General features: G+C 39.1%; 1 protein-coding gene across 1 annotated transcript in view; it reads right to left on the bottom strand.

Annotated features, from left to right (window-relative positions):
• The window catches only part of LOC106911509 (uncharacterized), a 37816-nt gene extending 14283 nt beyond the window's left edge, over positions 1–23533 (bottom strand). The window contains exon 1 of the mRNA XM_088009962.1: positions 22325–23533. Within this exon, the coding sequence (XP_087866088.1) occupies positions 22325–23533 (1209 nt within the window). The remainder of the gene's footprint in view (positions 1–22324) is intronic.
• Between the last annotated feature and the right edge of the window lie 393 nt (positions 23534–23926).

The following is a 23926-nucleotide window of genomic DNA, read 5'->3' as shown; positions in this document are numbered from 1 at the left end:
GTCTGGATTGCTCTATGTGTATTTTGCATGTTGTCTGTGACTTGCTCGTGGGGAGACATTTCAGTATCTAAAAATAATAGAAAAAATTTAAGCAACCTATTTGCATATGCGGACTGTTGGATGTTAAATTCATGAGCAGTAAATATTAGGCTAGTATCAATATTGAACCAAAGAAAGCAAGTGTTAAGAAAATAAATTTAAAATATGCTAGTTTTAAAACTTAGCAACATGTCTTGATTGAAATAGCCTAAATATAGTTTTTGGACTAATCTTTATGTTACCTGTAGTTACAGCAGATTGCTTGCTAGATCTTTTGAACTGCCCTTTGTCTGTGTGGGAAACAATCAGGAGAAGTTCCAGCTTCAAACTGATTTGTGAAAAGCCATAAAACAGCATGAGTCCAGGCCAGTGGAGGAGAAGCTCTGCTTCCACTTTGTTTAGATAAAGGTGACAACTGATGTTTGATCTTGTGAACAAATTGCAAGGAGTTTCTAACTTTAAAGAGGGTCCGAGACAGCTCCTGGTTGGATGAGCAAAAATATGCCTTATTTGAATAAATGAAAGACAAGAATACACCTTTACTATAAAACTTTGTACAAAGGAGTAACAAATCAGATTTTGCTCTTTGCAATTTCTCCAAAGACGTCTTTGCTTTTTGTTTGTCGTTTCCATCTTTTGTCTTTTGTTTTTTTCCCTCTCTCAGGTAAATTCATGTGTTGTTTGTGCTTTGAGTTTTCTGATGTTTTGTGATGTGCTTTTCTGGTGATCATATGCATCTGTCTTGAATAAATGCTGATTATTGTGACGCTGTTATCTCTGTGTGATCTCAGTCTTTGTGCACAGCATTTTCTGAATCCAGGCATAAGAGAGGATATAACGAGTCAAAAGGTTTTAAAAAGGGTAAATAAGCTTTAAAAATGTTCCTCTCGTAATACAAGGCAGAAGAAAGCCTTTAAAATTGTGATGCTTTTTAACGGTCAAATAGACTCAAAAAATTGTAACAGCAGCTCCACATGGGGGGCCCAAGATTCCTGGTGGCACCCCTGAGAACCCCCCAAGGCTGCAGGTCTGAGTCTGATGTGTAAATAATACATTAAATGACCACTGAACGATGAATTCATAAAATATATCAACATTTCAGAATAAAACATACAGAAATCCCTAACCAGCCTTTTAAAGTAGAAAATATTTATGTATTTAGTGTTAATCTATTTGTATGATTTGTTCTTTAAATGATCACTTATCATTTTGGCTGATATTATTATGCATTAAATAAACAAATAATCAAACCACTATAGTCTAATAAAAGCACAATAAAAACTGAGTCAATAATAAAATGTTTTGTACCATATTAGCCTCAGGAGATGATTGAGGGATGAAGAGAGGCTGATTTCTGTTTTTTTAGGGTCTAACGGGTCAGTGTTCCTCTCCTGATCCACTCTGTATGATATACAGCAGCACACTGCACCACGGTGGAAAAATTTTTTTAATTGCCTGTGTTCATCCTCACTAACATTATTCAGCCTAGGATTTGCGTCTTTCCTCGCACGTCTGTATATTTACGAGGTTTTACTTCTAAGGACAGTGGAGAATCAGGTTGAGGACGTTGTGTGACGATCCCCTCCTATCCAGTAGGTGTCTCTAGTCCTCTACATGTTCTTTCTTGTTTCTTTTCAGGAAGCAGGTAGATGGGCTGTTAATTGCGCACACCGGCAGATGATAAAAGTGGACGTCTAATAAGTCACTGGTCTGCTTGATTGCCCTCCGGACCAGGCCGGAACGAGCAGCATTGGCCCACACTTCTCTCTGACTGGCTGTCCTGATCTCCCAGAGCGTATTTTTGTCATCAAATAAATTATTGTTTCTATAGATCTGCTCGTCTGTCTCCCTTTTTGTCCTCGCCTTTGAGCTGGGCGTGACAGTTGTAAAAACACACGGGTTGATAGCAGCTCACCACGGCTGCGTAGTGTCCGTCTGCAATCGTGACAACAGCACCGATCCGCAGCATTCAGAGATCCTGTGTAGCTCCCGCAACAATAATTGACCTGACCTTAATATTTCCTATGTTTTATTTTGGTTTATTATTTGTTATAATTAGTGTTGATGTGTGTTTGGCGTGTCTATCGGACATTTATAGAAATACAGAACAAATCGTATTGGTTCAATCTGGGACGCAACATTAAACAGCCAAATACGGGACAAATCTGTATTTTAAGGGACGGGTGGCAACCCCAGCTCCACTGCTTGTAAATGTTTTTGTGTCAAGACATTATGCACAGTCAATAAGCACTTTGTGTTGCCGTGTTGCTAAAAATGTGCTATATAAATAAAATTACCTTTACCTTTAATAATATTTACAGACATATAAGAAAATATAAAGAAATGAATCACAAACTGTATAAAAATATCTATGTGTCTGTTGTTAGAAAAAATAAGCAGAAATGAAGATAAAATCACGGCATATATTCAGAGAACCGGAGGATCTTTTAAAGCTGAAGTCAAATTAACAACATTGTTTAAAACAGATGCATTGACTGTGCACTGATTGTAGCACTTTTTATATGCCTTTCAATAAAATTAGAATAGACACATCCTCTTTGTTGGTCATCAGTTTGTGATGCTTAGGGAGCTCTACAGCATTCAATGAGAGCACCCTGAACATTAATTAATAAAGAGAAGGGGATACCTGATGCGTCAATATGCGACACAGAGGGAACCTGACCAAGCATCCATATAAGGAGTGAGAATGTGTTGCCATATACAGTCATATTCAATAAATTAGAATAACCAAAAAGGCGAGGCTTGTTAGTCAGACTTAAATTACCATTTGAAAATAACATTTAAGCAAGTATTGAGTATTTTCATTAAGGCTCCTGCTTTGTATTAAACTTAATCTATATAACGTGTTTCAACTACTGATAAAGTTTCTAATATAAATGGGCTTTTCAGTAATATCCTAATTTATTGAATGGGTCTGTATATTTTTCTTGGTTATTTTCTACATCAGAATAAACTCAGCACTTAGTTATCTTGACTTACCATAGTTGGAGGTATTTCTTGGGGTGGAGTCGCTCGCCATGATCAGTCAGAGGGAGAGCAATGTGGACACTCCAGCTGCAGTGAAGTAATGAATACAAGTTTACAGTCTTAAACAGTTTTGATTGGCTCTGTCTACTGTTTTATGTACTTTGTTTGGCTGACAATCAAGGACACACTCTGGACTTGAAAATCAGTAAGGGTGTGCATATTTCCAAGGTCTCGGTAATTGATGTCAACATGCTGGCCATTGCTGTCTTTGACAGTACAATTTCCATTGACTCACTTAACAGAACAGCTACAAAACGTTCTTTCACAGACAACACAACATAAACTTTTAATCACTTCTACTCTTTCACCTGCTTCTATGCTGTAACCCAGTAGATGAGCTGGCAGATAACTTAATAAGATTGATAGCTTCACTATAATATAGATGTATATTATTTCTATTTCTTCTCCAGATTTACAATAAATTGGAGCACTATGGGAGAAACACTGCAATAAACAGCAAACAAAAGTGAAATTAAAACAAGCTACATGGCGGTCTACATGTCCTAGCTTTGTTCCTCTATCTGAGACAAATATGCTTAATTGCCGTTTCTTATATCAATTTAAACGCATTCCTGATATAACTCTCATAATAGAGAATTCAGCAATTTCTGAAAAAATAAAAATAAATCGCACATTTGGTCCTTTATTTAACGATTATTGCACTTGTGCATATTTGTTCAGCTTATAGGTCCATTGTAAATTTTTTCGCCACAGGAGAAATGAAAATGTATGTAAGCATAGGAATTAAATATCTGAAATTTCTTTAGGTTTTAATGAGGAGAAATTGTTTAAGGGGTACTTCCCATCACATTCTGAGCTATATGTCAGAAACACTCGTCACTACTATACATGAGATATGAATTCATGTGAGGAATTACGCCCCGACTATAAGATTGTTTGATAACAATAAGTTCTCTATTGAAGTTTTTTAAAAATGTTGTGGTTAAATTAAAAAAAGTAGCCTCACAGAGCCAATCAGAAACTAAATTACAACCTTATCTTATCAGAAGGTTTTCAAACTGGGTTGTGCTTGAAGCACTAAATGTTGTTCATGTGTTTTATCATTAATTGTTCATGTGTTTTTAATCATTAGTCCTTTTATGTCCTTTTTAGTGCAGGATATCAGTTTCTTCCAGTATTATCTGAGCTTTCCTGTAAATGGGTTAATCAACACAAGCTTGAATTGCTGCGTAAGGCTTCTCTGCTTGGAGGAAATGTATCATAAAGCACGTCTTTCTCCACCTTTGACAAGAAATGAATGTCCTTACTGGAACTACAGACTGTTCTGCTCAAATCTCATTCAAACTCTTCAAATACATTGACTGGTGAACAATTCAGCTGAATTACATCTCCCTTATTTAAGCAAATGAGCAAAGTTTTATGAAAAGTTAACATTATCAATTAAGAGAGTTATTGCTAAATAGGGCTGCCACTTTTTTTTTCTTTTAAGGTTTCTTTTGGCTCTAGTGGCCTTTATTTGAAAGTGCTCAGACAGGATGTAGGGTAACAAGAGAGGGAAGACATGTGGCAAAGGTCACCAGGCCGGGAATCGAACCTGCGACGGCTGCATCAAGGACTAAGGCTTCCTTATATGGGTTGTGCTAAACCCTGCACCAGCACTTTTCTAACAAAAAGCACAGAGAGAAAGATTGCTTATATTCTCTTCCTTTAAACATGCAGGTGGTCGTTTGCTGCTCCTACTGGGAAACCTGAATGGAGTTTTTCCAGTGTTGTCAAACTGACTGCAAACATCATCGTGATCCGATTGAATATCCACATGTGGAGAAATGCTTTGAAAGAAAGAAGAGTTCACTGACAGAATATCCGTAAATGGAAGCTGTCATCACAGAGCCCTTAACTCTCATCGCTGTATATGGTCTGACATCAATCTAGGCTTATTGCACTTAGGTTGCTGATGTCATACAGCATCAGTGATACTGTATCACCAAGAGCCAGTCTATGGAAGGTGGCACAGCAGCTCATGTCAGCATGAGACTTAATTTTGGCTTTTTCCTTGTTGTCTCTTAGTCTCACAGCAAAATCTGAACATCCTTTTGGTGTGGTAATATGGAGGATTTTTTCTGCCATAATCCAAGAGCACACATTTTCAGTCTGAAAGCAGGTCTTAATATCTTTCTTCTCAAAACTTCACCTTGTGCTCAGGCTTAAGCCCAGTTCACACTATACGATTTTTTGCCCCAATTTCCCTCTTATGGCAATCTTAAACATTGGATGTTCTAAGATTGTCGCTTGCGATAATCATAACCGATAATCCTGTAGTGTGTGGTGTGTTCCGACTAATCGGGTCCAGTGGTAGAAAGTCAGGACCACTCCAATCTAAATCAGACATATTCAACATGTTGGATTGTCCTGGCCCGATATCGCTGCATGTGGGGTTTTCCCCTTCTGGGAGTGAAAACGCAGCTTGTTGAATGTGACAGGTAGCCAATCAGAAAGCATGGTGACATGAGCACGGAGGGGAATCCCAAACAGCTGACATGGCGCAACCAAGAGTCTAGTGAACATCGGAAATGATATGGGGAAACAACATGAATGTTTATTGAACATTTCGTGCAAAGAATATCCACAGAAATGACAAGGAGAGAGCTGAGTTGGCGCAAAATACGCACATGTTTGTTATGAGCACTGAGCAAGCACGCGCATAGCAAGTGTAGCAGGTTCCAAATGGTCGCCAGAATGGTACACAGACACGAGAGGCATAAGTCTGGTCACTGCACATTTAATGCACCTTTAAAACAGCAAGAAAAGGCACAAATTAGTGGACACAGCAGCTATAGCTCCCAATACAGAATTCTTCCCAAGCTAGCAGAGAAAAAAAAGTAAATACTGAGACTACCAAACACACTATAATGGATATATATTTCTGCACCTTTTTAGCAACTAAATTTCATTTTATAACAGCAAATTTGGAGGTGTTCCATCAACTCCTACAGAGTTAAATTCAACACTTTGAAAGTGTCTATATAAGTCCACACTGGATGGCAGTGTTGTGTTCAAGACCACCTAACCCGAGACCAAGACAAGACCAAGACCAGAGTGTATCGAGACCGAGACAAGACCAAGACTTTTAGGGTCCGAGACCAAGTCAAGACCAAGACCGAGGGGAGTCGAGACCGAGTCAAGACCAAGACCAGCAGCCCATGCTACATGACACAATAAAATGTAAAATTTGATCGAAATTGCTTCTCAAAATAATCTGAAAGATCCATATTCCCATAAAAACACCTAGATATTAAATACTTAATACATTTTACCAATATTAAATATTCCATTTCTGTGCTAAAATGTGTGATGGTCTCGTGCCATCCCTAAAAACATAACACCCTGGGCATTTGCCCATATTGCTCATATAAGAAACCACCACTGTCTGCACCATTAAACATAGCAATTGAGGCAATGCCCTGACGGTAAATAACACTCAACTATGAACACTGACCAAGGAGCAACAAGCAAGAAGTAACCAAACAGAAGGCGCTCATCGTGACTGTTTTCACTCTCTATCCCAGTACATGAAGCCAGGTAGTCTGACACCATGGCAGACATTACAGCTGCCACTTTGAACAAAAACAATCAATAGCAATGTGCATGCTCTGCGTGCTCTTTCGTTCTTGTTTTAGTTATTTGTTAATTTAAATATCAACGTACATAATTAAATAAAATAATGATGTAGTGTACAGAGAGCATTACAAGAACAAAGAACGGGTGTTCTGTCAGGTCAGATCGTCATACGCTTAGCACAAACTCATGGTGTTCTGTCAGATCAGCATACGTTGTCAGATAGTCGTACGCTTAGCTCAAACATGCATACGCTGTCATTACCATATGATTTTATTTAATCAGCAACATAGAATCATGACGTAGATCATTATTAACAGTTATTAACAGCTGTATGGCATCCAGCTGCAGCCAGACCTGCTTCAAACACACTTTGAAACCACGACAACGCATGTATATCTATCTAGTTATCATATTATGTCATATTATAAACAATTTAATGACTTATTTTCGTCATAACTTGTTGCGTATACTGACAACTCCACTGACGGTCGGACTTAATGCGCATGCGCTGGCATGGTACTCACTGCATGTATGCTATCCTGACAGCGTATGGCTATGTGATAGAACAACGGCTACATCTGTCAGACACGTCATACTTATGAGACATATTTCATCACACACACACACACACACACAAACACCACACCACACATGCATGCACACACACGCATACACACACACCACACACACCTAAACACTATTCTCTTTACTTCACTAGGAAACTGCCAGAAAGCAGGTGTTCATACAACTTTTGAAGGGAGGGGGGGACATAAATACTCTCTGCAAGGGAGTCCTAAACGCATTACACACTGAAGGTACATGTAATATCGTCACTGTTGGAGATTAGGAAATGAGCAGCAGGGAAATAAAAAGATGACAACCAGGGAAGCTCTGGAACTTCTTGTTGATCATGCCAGGATGGCAGTAACTCACATCACAAACAACAAGTCAGTCTGAGCTACTCGTGTCTAGTGCAATACAGAAAATCATTGTTGAAATGACAAGTCTAAAAGGAAGGCGAGTTTTTTGGAGAGAACTGGAAGGAGCTGGACCAGATGCATTTACATGCATATTTGAGGGGGGTCCTCATTCTGACCAGAGCTTTCAAGTCAAAGGATGAATCAACAGCCAGTCTAAGGGATGCAGAGACAGGCAGGGTAATATTTCGGGCCATAATGTTTCTGGAGACTTTTCTCCAGAGTAATCTGATTTGACAATCGATGGACAAGACAAACTAGCAGCTAATAGATCAGTGTGGAACATGTGGGTTGTAACTTCCTCTGTTCTATAAAACAGGCCCCAATGTCACAGTAGATGGAAGATTTGTGGCATTCATAAAGATCACCGCTGGCATTCAGAGGTCGCTGCTCATTTACGCAATATATGCCTTCCACACCAGCTGAATGTGGCAGTATGCCCTGTGGCCCTTGAACGCACCACACAAGTGCCTGAATTAATTTAATTGGATGCGGCGCTGGCTGCCTGTATATAAAGGACCCTCCCTCACCTGCTTGACATGACGTTGTTTTCCTTCCGGTTCAGACCTCGGCGTTTGCTGGTGCTGCACGCTAGGTAAGGCAGGCTTCACCTCTCTCAAGCAAACTTATTACTTGTGATTTATTTACATTTTCTGTATAACAGCTGCAAATTAATGCGTGCGCGCAAACAATGCACTTAACGACGCTCTGATCGCCGCCGATCAATCGTCCTTCTGGCCGCCTGTATAAGTTCCACGTTTCCTCCTTCCTGTTAGAGGCACTACATAAAGAGCTCAGTGCCGCTGCTGTTTGTCCTTGGCCGGCTGTTTGCCCGTTGTTCTGGTTGTCCCCGACTGACGGTCCGCCTGTCAACTGGATAATCAGTTATCCAGTTGATGCCCGCCGTCCGGGTCGGCGTAAGGCTGGCTCCTACCACTCGTCGAGTGTGGCTGATTTGGGCTGATTGGTGATCAGCTCGGACCTTCTTTCTACTGCCGCTCTGAGTGGCGTCTGCTACAGCGGATCGGTTTCTCCCCGGACGGACCCTCAATTTGGACTATTGCTGCTTGATTGTGGGCTGAACTGCATAATTGTATTGTCTGTAATTCGAATGTCTCTCCTTTATTTTGACAGGAACGGCCAGCTCGTGGTGTTGGTGGTGGACTTTCCGGGTGGTGGTACTCCTTCTGGTTTGGTGCACGATTTCCTTTTGTTTTTGCCTTGTTTTGTTTGCTGTGTTTCTCTTCTTTTAGGACACTACCCCGAATTGCACTCCGATCCCTGCATTGAGCTAAACTGACTTTTAATGTGCGAGTGGTTTTAGACTAGTATTTTTGATTAAACAAACAATTATGGAATAAATAAAATTGTTACATTGTGAGATTGTCTCAAGCTTCATCTGTAGCGGGTCTGTGTGCCTTGAAGGTAACTTAGTGGAGTTGTTGCAACTAATTATTAAAATAGTATTTTTAAACTTAAGTTCCCAATTCTTATCACACTGCTCCCGCCACATAAATATGACATAAATCTGGGCAGCATGTGATGAAAAACCCAGTTATGTTTTGAACATGCAGGTTTAAACTGGAAATCCACCTGGAGGATCATCTTCAGGACTCATTTGTCTTGATTTTAGTCAGCGGGTCACTTTGACTCGGAGCAGAATAGTGTCTCAAGTTCAATTATAAAGATGACCCCTTCAAAAAAAATCTAAATGTAATATAAAATTTTTTACAAAAATCACTTTCAAAGATAATTGGTGTTTTGTGTTTAGGTTTTTCAGAGGCATAAAAAAATGTAAATCACATTTTTTTATGTCCGAATGAGTAAATTGTTGTCATTGATCCTTTATTTGTGAGGAATAAAAAAACATAATTGCACAAATATTGATTGAAATGGTTAGTATAGGAGTTAATCAGACACAAAAAAGATTTGGAGGATTTTTTTGGTTTCTGACACTAGCATGACTAAACACTCCCCGGGTCAAATTGACCCGCGAACATTATTGCTGTACCTCAGAAACGAACATAACAGGAGGGTTAAGCCGTTTTAATTCTGGGATAGTCACATGTCCAAAATTTTACTGCTAGCTTTGTTTAAAAGTTAGGTAGTCTAGTCACAATGATTTAGATTGAGACTGAAACAGGAGCAAAATTAGCCTTTTTGTGATGGAGACCAGGGGTTCCATCTCATGTTGATTATTGATTCAAATGTGTTTTGTATCAGTTCTTTATTTCAGTTACATTGTGACATTTGGTGAACATTCTTTTTGGGTAGGGAGACTGGCCATCTTTCCTGTTCAGAGAATGTGGGGGAAAATGTCAGTTTGTTTTGATTTAGATTAGTTCAATTTGAGTTAATTGAGTATTTGCCTTTCTGGGTGTGTCTCAGCAAGGTGGAGCAGAGAGGGAGACGAATGCTCCTGGAGCATACCAGCTTCCATTAGGAGGGGGAATACTCTGAGGATTTATATTTAGTTATATTTAGTTTTGATTGACCTTTGTTAATTCTCAGTACTCAGCCACGCCCTTAACTCCTCCCAGCTCTAGCAGACTGACTACTGACCAGCTCTCCGTCTCACGGGTCCGAAAAGACTCTAATTCCCGGGTATTACCGCAGATAAGAATTTAGAGAACTTTTATTTAAGCTGGGAACGGGGATGATTCGTCCAAGTTCTAACTACCTTCATCCAGACGTTATGCCCCGCTTCAGTTCATGTCTCAGACATCGGAGTAGCCCCGCCGATGTCCGAACTCATAAACCACATCTGTTAACGGTAGCTCTTCCCCTATAATTAACGTGCACTTGGTAACCGACTTGGATAATTTTAGCGACTAGGAATAAGTCCCAGGGACATTATTTATCTGAACTAAAGAACGTACGAAGCCACCCTAAGTTACTAGAACCATAAACATTGATTTTACACTGATCAGAGAAATTAAATCTAGATGACTCAATTAATTTAACTGTCCACAACGTCAAATTAGACTTTAGTAATTTTATTAGCAGGCTTTAGCAGGGGAAAAAGACATACAGCATTTCAATAAAAAATTAAGAAATTAAAACTGTTTAAGAATCATCAGAAATTACTCCTAATTCTAACCCTACACTGTGTCTAAATCTAAATAGAGGCTTTGGGGGGAGGCAGTGACTCAGATGTAGAGACGATCTTTGGCAGCAGAAACTTTAACGTCCATGGATGGAGTCCTGTCTTTGTCTTGGCAGAATCCTTTCAGAATAAATCCAAAGTTGAACTGGTGACAAACTCAGTTCTTTATCCACAAAAGATCTTGGTATATTCCCCATGTCCACTGCAGCATCGATGTAATCCTTTGGGTTGAGTGTAGGGCCGCGGTCGAATCAGAGTCCCGGGTTGTGGGTAAACGGATCTTGTCCCTTTCTTGGGCAGCGAGCAGTCATCCCGGGGTATCATCACGCAGCCCTCCGTTGACTCTGCTTCTCCATTTGCTCGACTCGAACGCTGCGGAACAAAGAACCTCGATCCTCCTGTCTGGTGTCTTTTTATTCTTATCAGCGGCCACACACTTTCTTTCCTCATGGACATTTTTACTTGACGTCAACTGTTCTTTAGTTAGCCTCAGACTACAGATGAACTTTATTTCTCCTGAGCTGCACTTTCAGTTCCCTGTCTGAATTCTGCACCTGTTTCCTCTGTACTGACTGCTAGGACAGATGATCTAATATCCATCACCATCTTGGAGACATGATGTCTGTTCTAATGACCTAATGCCTTGGTCACCTCTGCTCTCCTTTCGGTTCCTCTTTTCCTGTTACATGACTCTCTTTCTGCCTATGATTTTTTATGATTAAATAGAAAAAAGTAGAATTAAAGCAAAGTTTGCAGGACACAATGACACACACAACCAGATTAATTTTATTACCGTCTGACTCTACTGTTGGGTCTTGATGTCACCTGTGTAATTAGTTTTAAAGATAACTTTATTCATTGTTATTATTAAACTAAAATCTCCAGCATGGGGAAGTGGGCTGAGCTCGACTTTTCTCGACACCTTAGATTAGTTTAATAATTTGCATGCATGTAAATATTTGTTGGATTATTTATTGTTAGGTTTGTGTAAGTAGTGTTTGTTTGTCTTTTCTTTTTGATCACCCCTTTACCTGGTGTCAGTGTTGGAACTTGCCTCAGGTATAAATGTCAGCTTCTTTGTTTCACTAAAGAGAAGGTGTTGGTGTAATCAAGACTTGGAGCTCCCAAATAAATCCACCTCAAAGACATCTGTTGCCTCACTTCCTTCTTTAACGTAGAGCCTCCGCCGGTTAAAGTGACACTTTTTATTATTTAAAGTGAGCAACATCTGATCATACTCGACCACTTAACATGTATTTAATATTATATATTATTTAGATATTTAGGAGAACAGCAGTGCTAGAATGATGTTGAAGAAAGGTGAAGAAGCTCTGGTGAGATCTTCATTTAGTTTATTGAAATATGTATTAACTGTTTTTAATTTTTAAATAAACTAAAATATTTTATTATGAGAGGAGCAGGTCAGGAAAGACATAAGAGAGCCAGGTGGAGTTTCAGTGTAAAGATATAAAAATTATATTAATTACCAGTGTTGTGGTACTCAAAGTTGGTCTTGGTCTTAAGACCGGTCTTAAGACCATTTTTTGATGGTCTCGGTCTTGTCTCGGACTCGACCGCATTTGGTCTCGGTCTTGTCTCGGTCTCGGGCGCTGAGGACTCGGCATTTTATTTCAAGACCAGTCAAGACCGCAACTGTGAAAATATCACTAAACGTACAGCATTCTGTCCACTTTATTTGTTAACATCTTTGTTTTCAGTGGATGCAAAACGCACCGATTAAAATCCAAGCAACTACGTGTTTCTGTTACTCCTCCTCCTCCCCTCCCCACCTTTCACTCGCGTGCGGCGCTCCAGGACATGCGCAGTGGTTTCCTCTCAGCAGCAGAAAATGTTTGTCTAATCGTCAGTAATATAATAGCGTTGCATAAATAGTAAGAAATCCGATGGCCACATCTAACTCAGCAGCGCTTCGCTTTCACAGACGGTGGGGACAACGTCTAACTTTTTTCGTCACTTAGAAAAGTAGCTCAAAGAAGGTAAGCTCCGTTAACGTGATGTTATCAAAGCTAGCTGTACAGAGACACATAAGCATTGTGATGAAAAATGTTATCACTCACTATGCTGAATTATTGTGCGGAGGTGTTGACTGACTTGTCGCATATATGGGACAACGCTATGTCCAAAAGTCTGCAATATAGTGAGGTGACATTCAGAAACAGTCAATTCTTCTCCACGGCTCTTTACTTATTAGATAGGACTGGAGTGTCACTCACTGAGAGCCGTTCTATCAGATTACCATACGCTGTCAGGATAGCGTACATGCATTAAGCATTAAGAAATCCGACCGTCAGAGGAGTTGTCAGTTCACCATACGCAGCAAGTTATGATGAACATAAGTCATTAAATTGTTTTCAATGATAACTATATAGATATACATGTGTTGTCATGGTTTCAAAGTGTATTTAAAGCAGGGTCTGGCTGCAGCTGGAGTTAGCTACAACACACACCCGTGTAAAACTCACTTAACCGCTAAGTCAGGATGCCATACAACTGTTAATAACAAAGTGTATGACGATCTACATCATGATTCTATGTTGTTGATTAAATGAAATCTTATGGTGATGACGTGTCTGACAGATGTAGCCGGTGTTCTATCACATAGCCATATGCTGTCAGAATAGCATACATGCAGTGAGTACCATGCCAGCGCATGCGCATTAAGTCCAACCGTCAGTGGAGTTATCAGTATACGCAACAAGTTATGACGAAAATAAGTAATTAAATTGTTTATAATATGACATAATGTGATAACTAGATGGATATACATGCGTTGTCGTGGTTTCAAAGTGTGTTTAAAGCAGGACTGGCTGCAGCTGGATGCCATACAACTGTTAATAACCAAGTGTATGATGATCTACGTCATGATTCTATGTTGCTGATTAAATAAAATCATATGGTAATGACAGCGTATGCATGTCTGAGCTAAGCGTACGACTATCTGACAACGTATGCTGATCTGACAGAACACCGTGATCTGACCTGACAGAACACCCCTTCTTTGTTCTTGTAATGCTCTGTGTACACTGCATCATTATTTTATTTTATTATGTACGTTAATATTTAAATTAACAAATAACTAAAACACAAGAACGAAAGAGCACGCAGAGCATGCACATTGCTCTTTGATTGTTTTTGTTCAAAGTGGCAGCTTTAATGTCTGCCATGGTGTCAGACTACCTGGCTTCATGTACTGGGATAGAGAGTGAAAACAGTCACGATGAGCGCCTTCTGTTTGGTTACTTCTTGCTTATTGCTCCTTGGTCAGTGTTCATGGTTGAGCGTTATTTACCGTCAGGGCATTGCCTCAATTGCTATGTTTAATGGTGCAGACAGTGGTGGTTTCTTATATGAGCAATATGGGCAAATGCCCAGGGCGTTATGTTTTTAGGGATGGCACGAGACCATCACACTTTTTAGCACATAAATGGAATATTTAATATTGGTAAAATGTATTAAGTATTTAATATTTAGGTGTTTTATGGTAATATGGATCTTTCAGATTATTTTGAGAAGCAATTTCGATCATATTTTACATTTTATTGTGTCATGTAGCACGGGCCGCTGGTCTTGGTCTTGACTCGGTCTCGACTTCCCTCGGTCTTGGTCTTGACTTGGTCTCGGACCCCAAAAGTCTTGGTCTTGTCTCGGTCTCGATACACTCTGGTCTTGGTCTTGTCTTGGTCTCGGGTTAGGTGGTCTTGAACACAACACTGTTAATTACATTAATTTTATTAAAAATTATATTAATTACAGGAGACAAAAAAGTGCTTGAGAGGTTTAAAAATAAATTTGTGAACATTTTTGCTACACAGTAAATAGAGTTGAGATGTATAATAATGTATACATCTGAAAATTAAGTTGTTTAAATTCTCATTCTGTATGATAAAAACATACTTTTTATATTTAGTTCACATTCTGACACTGTACATTACTGTAGTGTCTGTTGTAAATCCATGAATCCATGCAGGAACATCAGGCTGCAGAGAGTCAGAGGGAGGCAGAGACAGAAACACATCCGTAGATATTTTAGTTAAATGTTTGCGGCTGAAAATGACAGGGGGGGAAAAAACATTTAGTCTTTTTGCTTCAGTGTTTTTCATGGATCTTCTTTGGTAAGTTACTGAATGCAATAACTTACCAGTGAGACTGAGTTAACAGTGAGGAGCTAAGGTGTCTGTTAGACATGAAAAGTATAATTTTTATTTGTAGATCAAACTGTTGCACTGATGTAGAGAGTTGTTAAAGAACAAAACTTGTTTAGATTTTATTTTTGTTGGTCAAACTGCTGTATTGAGTTTAAAACTGCCGAGTCCTATTTTATGAGCTGTTTTCTACTTTGGTTTTAGAAAGAGGTAGAACCAGTTCAATTACCAGTCAATTTATATCAATGCATTTTGACCAATAAAATATATCAGAATCTGGTAGCCTGTCTGTGCTACCAGAGTATGTAGCTTGCTAGTTGTGAGGCAAATGCTAAAGTGAGTGTTCATCCTGGAATGACAGTCATTATACTGCATAACTTTAATCTGACTATTGGATTGTAAATAGTAACATGTTAGAATACTTGTTACTGAAACAAGGGTCAGATTAGAGTAACGCATTACTGATGTGTTGATGGCATCAGGCACGTGCAGAGGGGGGAACTGGGGGGGCTTGAGCACCTGCCCCTTTTGCTCAAACTTTTTTTTTTTTTTTTTTGGTATTATTTTCTAAGCCCTCTTCTGACACATAATAATGTACTAAAATTATTTGGTTTTTTGTCTTCATCTCCACTGCAAGTGTAGCAAACAGGCAGCTCTTTTTATAGATTACAGTACACTAAAAGGTTGCATTGTGCCTTTGTTTATATTTTTAATAGTGTAATTCTGTAAAGACAAAATATGTCTGGTGCTCTAGCTCTGATTTACACATCTTGCTAAATTGCAGGTTTGAATATTATAATACTTTCCTATAACAAAGTAGACCTGCAGAAAGAAATTACTAATAAAATATCTTACATATCCATAGTGTTATGCTCTATGTAGAGATGTTCGTTAGCTTTGATTGTATATCTCACAATTTTGTAATTTATCATTGTTTATTAAACTGAAAGTTGAGTGGCTTTGTTAATATTCTGTCCTAGAAGGCGGTTAGATGGGCCCTTTTTTGTTGTTGAGCACCTGCCCCTTTAATGGTCTCTGCACGGCCCTGTCTCTCTTACACCAAAAGTCACCCGAATGCACCTTAGCAGAGCTGGATTTATTTTCAGCCCCCATGATCTAGCTATCCATTGAGGATAAAATCTATTCGGAAATTTTACCGCTATCAGCTCTTACCGATACCAGTCCAATTGAATTTTTTATTCCAGGCGACGATGAAGAATATATGGACTTAAATGACACCCTGCTTCATCTTTGAATCAAGATTACCAATGCAGATGGTAGTAACCTAGCAGCTGATGCAGCAGTGGGACTTGTGAATTATCCTCTTAATTCAATTTTCAGCCAGGTCGACATTGTACTGGGAGATCAGTTGATTTCACAGTCAAGCTCCACATATCCGTATAGAGCTGTCATAGAGACGCTACTCAACTTTTCAGAACAGGCATTAAAAAGTCAATTTAGCGCAGGACTTTTTTTTACAAAGACACAGCAGGTGCACAGGACTCGATAGTAGTGGTCAATGGTCCAAATGCGGGATTAAATAAAAGACCTTCCTTCACAGCTGAATCCAGAGAAGTACACCTGATCGGTCCTATACATTCGGATATATTTTTTTTGTGAAAGATTGTTACTTAATTCTGTGGATATGAGAATTAAATTAACAAGAGCTAATGATGCTTTCTGTCTTATGGGAGCTCATGATTCGACCTTTTGACTGAAAGGTCGAATCATGAGTCACAAACAGACCCTTTTTTATCAAAAAAAGGGTCTTTTTGTGATAAAGGTTTCTGTTTCCCCAGCTGTCCATCTTGGTCACACCTCAGCCCTGATGAGAGGTAATGCTCTCTATCCTATTTCACATGTTCAAATTAAATCGTATTCCGTCCCTGAACATTCAAGGATATGTACTCAGGAGAATCTCTTTTTAGGAACCATGCCAAAATATGTTGTATTAGGTATGGTTCACCACGAGGCTTTCACAGGAAGAAGGGATCTGTCACCTTTTCACTTTCAACACTTTGATGTGGAATATTTAGCTCTCTGCAAAGATGGTAGACAAGTGCCGGCAAAAGCATTTCAACCCCAATTCAATCATGTTTTATCAGTCAGAGAATATTACAACATCTTCACTGCGACAGGTCGTCATTTAAAAGATCTCCCGCTTAGCATCACTTGTGAGGAATTTAACAATGGGTGCTCGCTGTTCATGTTTAATCTGAATCCGGGTGAGGACAGTGATGCATTATCGGTTGTATCAAACGGAAATTTGAGGTTAGAAATGCGCTTTAGAGTCCCTCTCCCTCACAGACAAGTTTTGGTGGATTACTATTAAGTATGAATAATCACCAGCTGGAAAGTCTGCTACATCATCTCTTAGGAAATCTGTTTTGCGGTGTCTGGGCATGTGATCAACTATCTTTACTTGCGCATAAGTACACAGGACCAGCCTACTTCATCGTCAACACACCCCTCTCGCATATGCCAGGAGAACACTGGCTGGCAATGAAGACAATAAGCAAGTGTCATTTTTTTGATTCATATGGATTTTCTCGTCATTTTGAATTTGTTAAAAAATGGTCAGAAGAGGAATAATTAAAAACCTTTTGACTCGTTTTATTTTATTTTCTGCCCGGATTCATTGAAGTCGTCATTGTATCAGCTGGACCATAAAGACAAGACAACACGGTTTTCCATGTCCAAAACATAATGACATTTATTAGAAAAACTAATGAAATTGACAGAACTGAATAAAACCAGCAATATTTACCTCACACGACAGACATCCACACACACAACAAAACATTACGAGGAATCATCCCACCGCTATGGATGTTTCTTCGGAGACCAGGTCGCAAGGGAACCTCAGGGCGATCTGAGGCTAAACTTCAGGTTGGCTAGTTTTATAGGGAGGGCGTGTTTTCTTTCAACACTGTATTAAAATTAGGGGAGTGTCTTTAGCAAGTTTCATTTTAAATCTAGTTAACTATGATTGGAGTAAAAACCTGTTTCTAAGATCAAAGAAGTGTTATTTTTCTTTTGAATGAAGACGGATGTTTTTTATGACCCTGTCTAGAATTTTATCAAGTGGTCAAGCGGTCAAACACATACACTAGCTGTGTTCTAACTTATAGCAAACTACAAGCTGTTATTTTAATTCAACTTAGGGTGCGTTCACACTGCAGCCTGAAATGACTCAATTCCGATTTTTTGGCAATTCCAATTTTTTTTGCCGGTGCCGTTCACACTGCCAGTACATGCGACCTGTATGCGTTCTGCAGTATAAACGGGCAAACGACCTGAAAGTGTCCCGCATGCGCAGTAGAGGGCGCAATAGCGTCAGCGTTCTCAGTGTTCTGCCAACCGCCATAAAAAGAAGAAGCGCTCAGTGTTTGCGGAAGTAAACATGGAGGCTAACGGCGGAGCTTAGCTTACATATTTGAAGTTGTTGTCCGGCCGGAGCAGCACATTAACAACTTAATCCTCATATAATCCATCATGGTTGTTGTTTTTCTTCCCGGTTGCGCCTATCAGGACGCAGAATAGTGAGATTTGTTGAGAATCAGTGACGTTCAGTTCGGATGAAGGCGACCAGAACATTAGGTCGCATTTGAATCGGATACGTATCAGATATGGGTCACATTTGAAAAAGAATCCGACCTGTGCTGTTCACACTGCCATGAAAAGATCGGATACAGGTCGCATTGCGTCAAAAAAATCGGAATTGAGTCACTTCAGGCTGCAGTGTAAATGCACCATAGTGTATAATGTTTCAGTAGAAATATCCTAGATGAAAGATTACGCTAATTGAACCATGGATATAATTTAAAGTAAATTTCCTTATTTTAAACACCATTAATTTTACCTAATTATTGAACATATGGTTAAGTTTTCACAACTAGCTTATTTTAAATGTATTTCTTAACAAATTCTACCCATCAAGCATTGTAACATTTTTAAGACAACGATCTTCAGAAATATTTTATCATAATAAACAGCTTCAAGACACCATGTCCACTATGTGGTGTGGCCACGCAGTGCGTTTATTACCTCTGTCAGCGAGCTAGAGGGTTGTCATTGGATCAAGTATTAGATTCTTATCACAATTTGCATAAAAATGATGTAATGGTATCAAATTTTGTGAAAAAGTATCAACGATGTATCAGAAATGACGCCTCTTGCTTCTTTAATCATGGTACAAGTTCCATACAGATGTTTAAAGATTGTTACAAGTTGTTTGTGTATTTTTTCATTGTAATTTTGTGAAATATTTTAGTTTTTCATTGTAGTTTGTGTGAGAAAAAAATGTACGCATGAAATCTGTTCAATAAATGTTTTATTTAAAATAAAAAAAGAACCAGTATTTTCTATCAAAAGTCTTATGGGGAAAAATGAATCCATTTTGAAAAAACTGTCAAAGAGTAACAGCGGCTGGACACCCAGAGGGGAATTTGTTCATCATGGGCAAGTGACCGAGGGATCTCATTTGGTTGATTTACTAAAAATACTCGTGCTCCCTTTTAAAAGAAAACATCGAGGTTCCCTGCCTACAGGTTGGGCTGATTTCCTTCACTCTCTGAATGATGTAAATATTCCAGTGTCTATAGTTAATAACCACACACACGAAAAATACCTATGTTTCAAGACAGAGCCTGAGAGTATAAAAATACCCTCAAGAAGAGAAAAAAAAGATTATCCTTTCTCCATCATTTAAAGGGGCAGAGTACTCAACAAGAGAAAAAGAAGGAAATTACCCTTTCTCCATCATTTGATTGATACGATGAAATCACAAGTGGGGAAAAAGGGGTAATTTCCCCTAGAGTCTTAACAAAATATCTCAACAGAACCAAAACATTAGAAAACACTGGAAATCAGTTCAAACAATCATCACAAAGTGAGAATTATTGCTAAACTATTGCAAAAAGTAGAATATTGAAATGAAAATCACTGGCATGTAAGTCTAGTGCATTTACCATTTGTGTTAATATTTCTATAGCAACAATATACATTTCCAAAGAGTTTCTGAAAGCTTAAAAAGTGATACACAAAATATTTGAAAATATTATACATACATTTTAATCTAACTTAACATAAATTCAAAAAACTATTTTTTTTTCCAAACAGGAAGTGCACCGAGAGACAATGACTGCAGGTGAAATAGCCTTAAGTGCCCTGTCTCAACCTTTTAGGTTCCAAAATCAAACACTTCCAACAAAGGCCGTGTGTGGTAACAGATGGTTTTATTCTTGCACACACTCCGACTTGATTGTTTGAAATTATACAGATGCTTTATTTCTTGTAAAATAAGACAAAATAATTACTGAAAATATTTTATAACTTAAAGGAAAACAAAAGTTAACTTATTCTGATGTTTCAAGTTCAAAAAGTGGTAAAAAAAATAAAATCAATTTACGAAAACCTCCTGTCAACACACCAGACATTTGCCCAAAAATAGCCCTCCATCAAGGGGGATGGAGAGTTCTGGTGTGTTTCAATTAATGGAAGGGCCTAACAATTTACCAAAGTAATCTAAACAATTACAAATCTAAAAAATAATTATAGATTTTGGTTCTAAGTTAACTAAAATATATTCTAACTGCCCAAAGAAGAAAACTAAATTGGTAGAAATTACAATTCACAAAATTGATCATAAATGGCCACAACATGCCCTTTACACCACATCCAAAATCATTCAAATTTACCAGTCATTTAATACATACAGAAAACCTCCAAATTATTCATACCCCTTGTAGAAGTGAAACCCTGTGATGGAGATGTGGGCGCTTCTTCACAGTTGGGAATTGTTATGACAAAATTTTTAATTTAAATAAATCATGAAGGAGGGCCGATCATTGGAGGCAGTTCGCTGGAAACACATAATAAAGGGTACTTCTGAACTGGGTGAGAACCATCCAGGGTCACAGTCTGCAGGTGGAAATACCAGAGCTGTGAAGTAAACTGAAACTGGTGGGATCCTTTTTTTTTATTCTCCCCTCTTTGTAAGAGGGCTGGTGGATAAGGGTGCACCGATTTCAGTTTTCTGGCCGATTGCCGATTACTGATCGTTTAAAAAGCCCAACTTACTGATTCCAATTTTGGCCAAAAACATGTTTTTGTCTGAAAATGGTTGCTCAATATATCAAGAAGGTTGCCTAATTGGCAACAATGGGGTGACTATTGTTAACTGTAAAGGCGCTTTCGCACTGCACGGGATGGGACGGAACGGTTGTGTTTGCATTACAACTTGCGTTCCACCCGGCCCAAAGCGGTTCTGCTTGGAACCAGCAGCTGATTGGCTGCTGGTTGTTATGGAGTCAGACGTTGATTTTCCGTTGACAGCTAGCTCTCACTACTATAACGAGTGGTCTTTTCAATATTTTTATTATTAGTTTTAATTAACAATGGATTCGTCTCAATATAGTGCAATCACCTGGTCCTATGATGAGGTAATTTGCTTTCTCGCTGATGAACGAGTACAGAATGAGCTAGATCGGTCAACGAGGAAGAGAAAGTTTTCCGCCGCATCTCTGAGGAAAAGGCTTCGGCTGCTACATCGAAACCATTGTTTAGTTTTAAAAATAATGACGTCCGGCACCGCTTCGATGGCACCCCAGAGTGTAAGGCGAACACAACTGTTCCGTCCCGTCCCATTTCGTTCCATGCAGTGCGAAAGCGCCTTAAATGTGCAGACATGAGTCGGTAGGCTGGTTTGTCAGTCAAACCTCTCTCACGGGAGAAAGGACAAGCAAAGTGGGTGATTTTTAGACCTCTGCCGAGGTTGATAACATTGGTGGATAAGATCGGTTTCACATGTAAAAATTGGCCAATCACCGATCTCCCAAAATTAAGGAAATCGGCGCTGATAAACCAGCCAGCCGATAAATTGGTGCACCCCTACTGGTGGATATTAAAAGCGATGCATTTTTATCTTTTCTTCACTTCCCTGGACTAGCCAGGGGAGTCATTGCTCATATTCTTTACTTAATTTCTTAATAAAATAAGAATCAAAATGCATTTTGATTCGATCTTGATTGACTCAGTGTTTTACCTTATTTAAGACTTATTTATTTCCTTAACAGAAGCAAGGTGTGCAGAGTACATTACAGTCTCTGTGTGCAATTGGTCTAAGCACATAGAGGTTCTTGTGGAACCTCAGGAAAACTTGACCTGAGGATCTCATCCATGGTCTAGCTGAATTTTAATGTCATGATGTGGTGTAAATTTAGCACCTTATCGACTTAATTTATTTAGACAATAAAAGAAACTTATCGATTTAATTTATTAAGACAATAAAAAGAAACTGAATTTGATTTGTCACTTTCTGTTCACCATCTTTTAAACCAGGATATAAATCTTTTCAATGGGGAAGTATGTACAGCTTTTTCTCTGGCCTCACATTGATGCCTTTCCTGCACCTGGGATTTTGCAAGTTGAACTTCTCTGATCTTCTGCTCCTCCATTTGTCTGAGCTGCATCTGGAAATGAGCTTCTTGCTTTTCTCTGATCCTCTGCTCCTCCTGTTGTCTGAGCTCCATCTGGAAATGAGCTTGTTGATTTTCTCTGATCTTCTGCTCCTCCATTTGTCTGAGCTGCATCTGGAAATAAGCTTGTTGATTTTCTCTGATCTTCTGCTCCTCCATTTGTCTGAACTGCATCTGGAAATAAGCTTGTTGATTTTCTCTGATCTTCTGCTCCTCCAGTTGTCTTCTCAGGATTTCTAACTCCCTGTCTCTCTCCATTTTCTCTGCCGTTCTCATGTCAATTTCATTCCTCCTTTCCTTCCTCCATTCTTCTTTTTCCTGCTCTCTCTCGCACCTTTCTCTCTCTCTCTCAACCTGGAATAGTTCATGCATTTTCTGAATCTCTTTCTGATACTTCTTGTGTATTTTCCTCTCTATTTCTTCTTTCTCTTTACGTATTTCTTCTTCTTTCTCCTTCAGGATTCGTTGTTTCTCCTCTTCGATCGCCCTCTCAGCCTCTTGGAACATCTCATTGGTGTAGTGACTTCCTCCATTCCTGTCAACAATGGTTCTGATCTTCTCCAGCAGCTCAGTGACCTGAGGTTTCTTATCTTCCAGCCTATTGTTGAAGACATGATACTGGTTGTTACATCTGGACACCAGATCCTGGAGGTCTGGGCTCTCAGACAAGAACTCTTCAATGGTGCCTTCAAGGTTGTCTCCATGGGTAAACAGAACCAAGCTGTATCTGTTTGCTGCCTCTCCAAAAATTTCTTGAATCTTTTGCACTGATTGTTTTTCTTCTTCTGTGAATCTGCCGATTGGAACGACCACCAGGAAGATGTGGGGTCCAGGAGAAGCATAGCGGATGCATTGACTCAGATCTCTGGTTGTTTTATCTTCTCCAAACCTGGTGTCAAACAGACCTGGTGTATCAATGACAGTAACCTGCTGTCCGTCCACATTACTGGAGTATCTGGAGCAGTTCACAGTCTTGGATTTGGCGCTGCATTTGGACTCAAAGCACTGTCGACCCAGAATGGTGTTTCCAGTAGCGCTCTTTCCAGTCCCAGTCTTCCCCACCAGCACGATCCTCAGGTCTTTGTTGTTTATAATGTTTGTTCCTGTGAAGAAGAAAGTTTGAATCTGAATTAGAATCATCATGATGTACTCAGAACTTCAGCCTCTTTGTCTTTGCAAGAGAATAAATTATGCAGCTGAGGTCTGAGGAGTGTTTGAGGGAATCATTGACATGGATAAGATACAGGTGAAATCAGAAGTGGAAAAGGTATATTTTACATTAGCTTGAATTTTTTATGTATTGTCGAGAAAAGTCGAGCTCATCCCACTTCCCAATGCTGGAGATTTTAGTTTAATAATAACAATAAATAAAGTTACCTTTAAAAATAATTACACAGGTGACATCAAGACCCAACAGTAGACTCAGACGGTAATAAAAATTAATCTGGTTGTGTGTGTTGTTATTGTGTCCTGCAAACTTTGCTTTAATTCTACTTTTTTCTATTTAATCATAAAAAATCATAGTCAGGCAGAAAG

The sequence above is a fragment of the Poecilia mexicana genome, unplaced genomic scaffold (assembly GCF_051168715.1).
Source record: "Poecilia mexicana isolate PSO_F unplaced genomic scaffold, ASM5116871v1 scaffold_11, whole genome shotgun sequence".
Lineage (NCBI taxonomy): Eukaryota > Metazoa > Chordata > Actinopteri > Cyprinodontiformes > Poeciliidae > Poecilia > Poecilia mexicana.
This window is presented reverse-complemented; position numbering and strand designations above follow the sequence as displayed.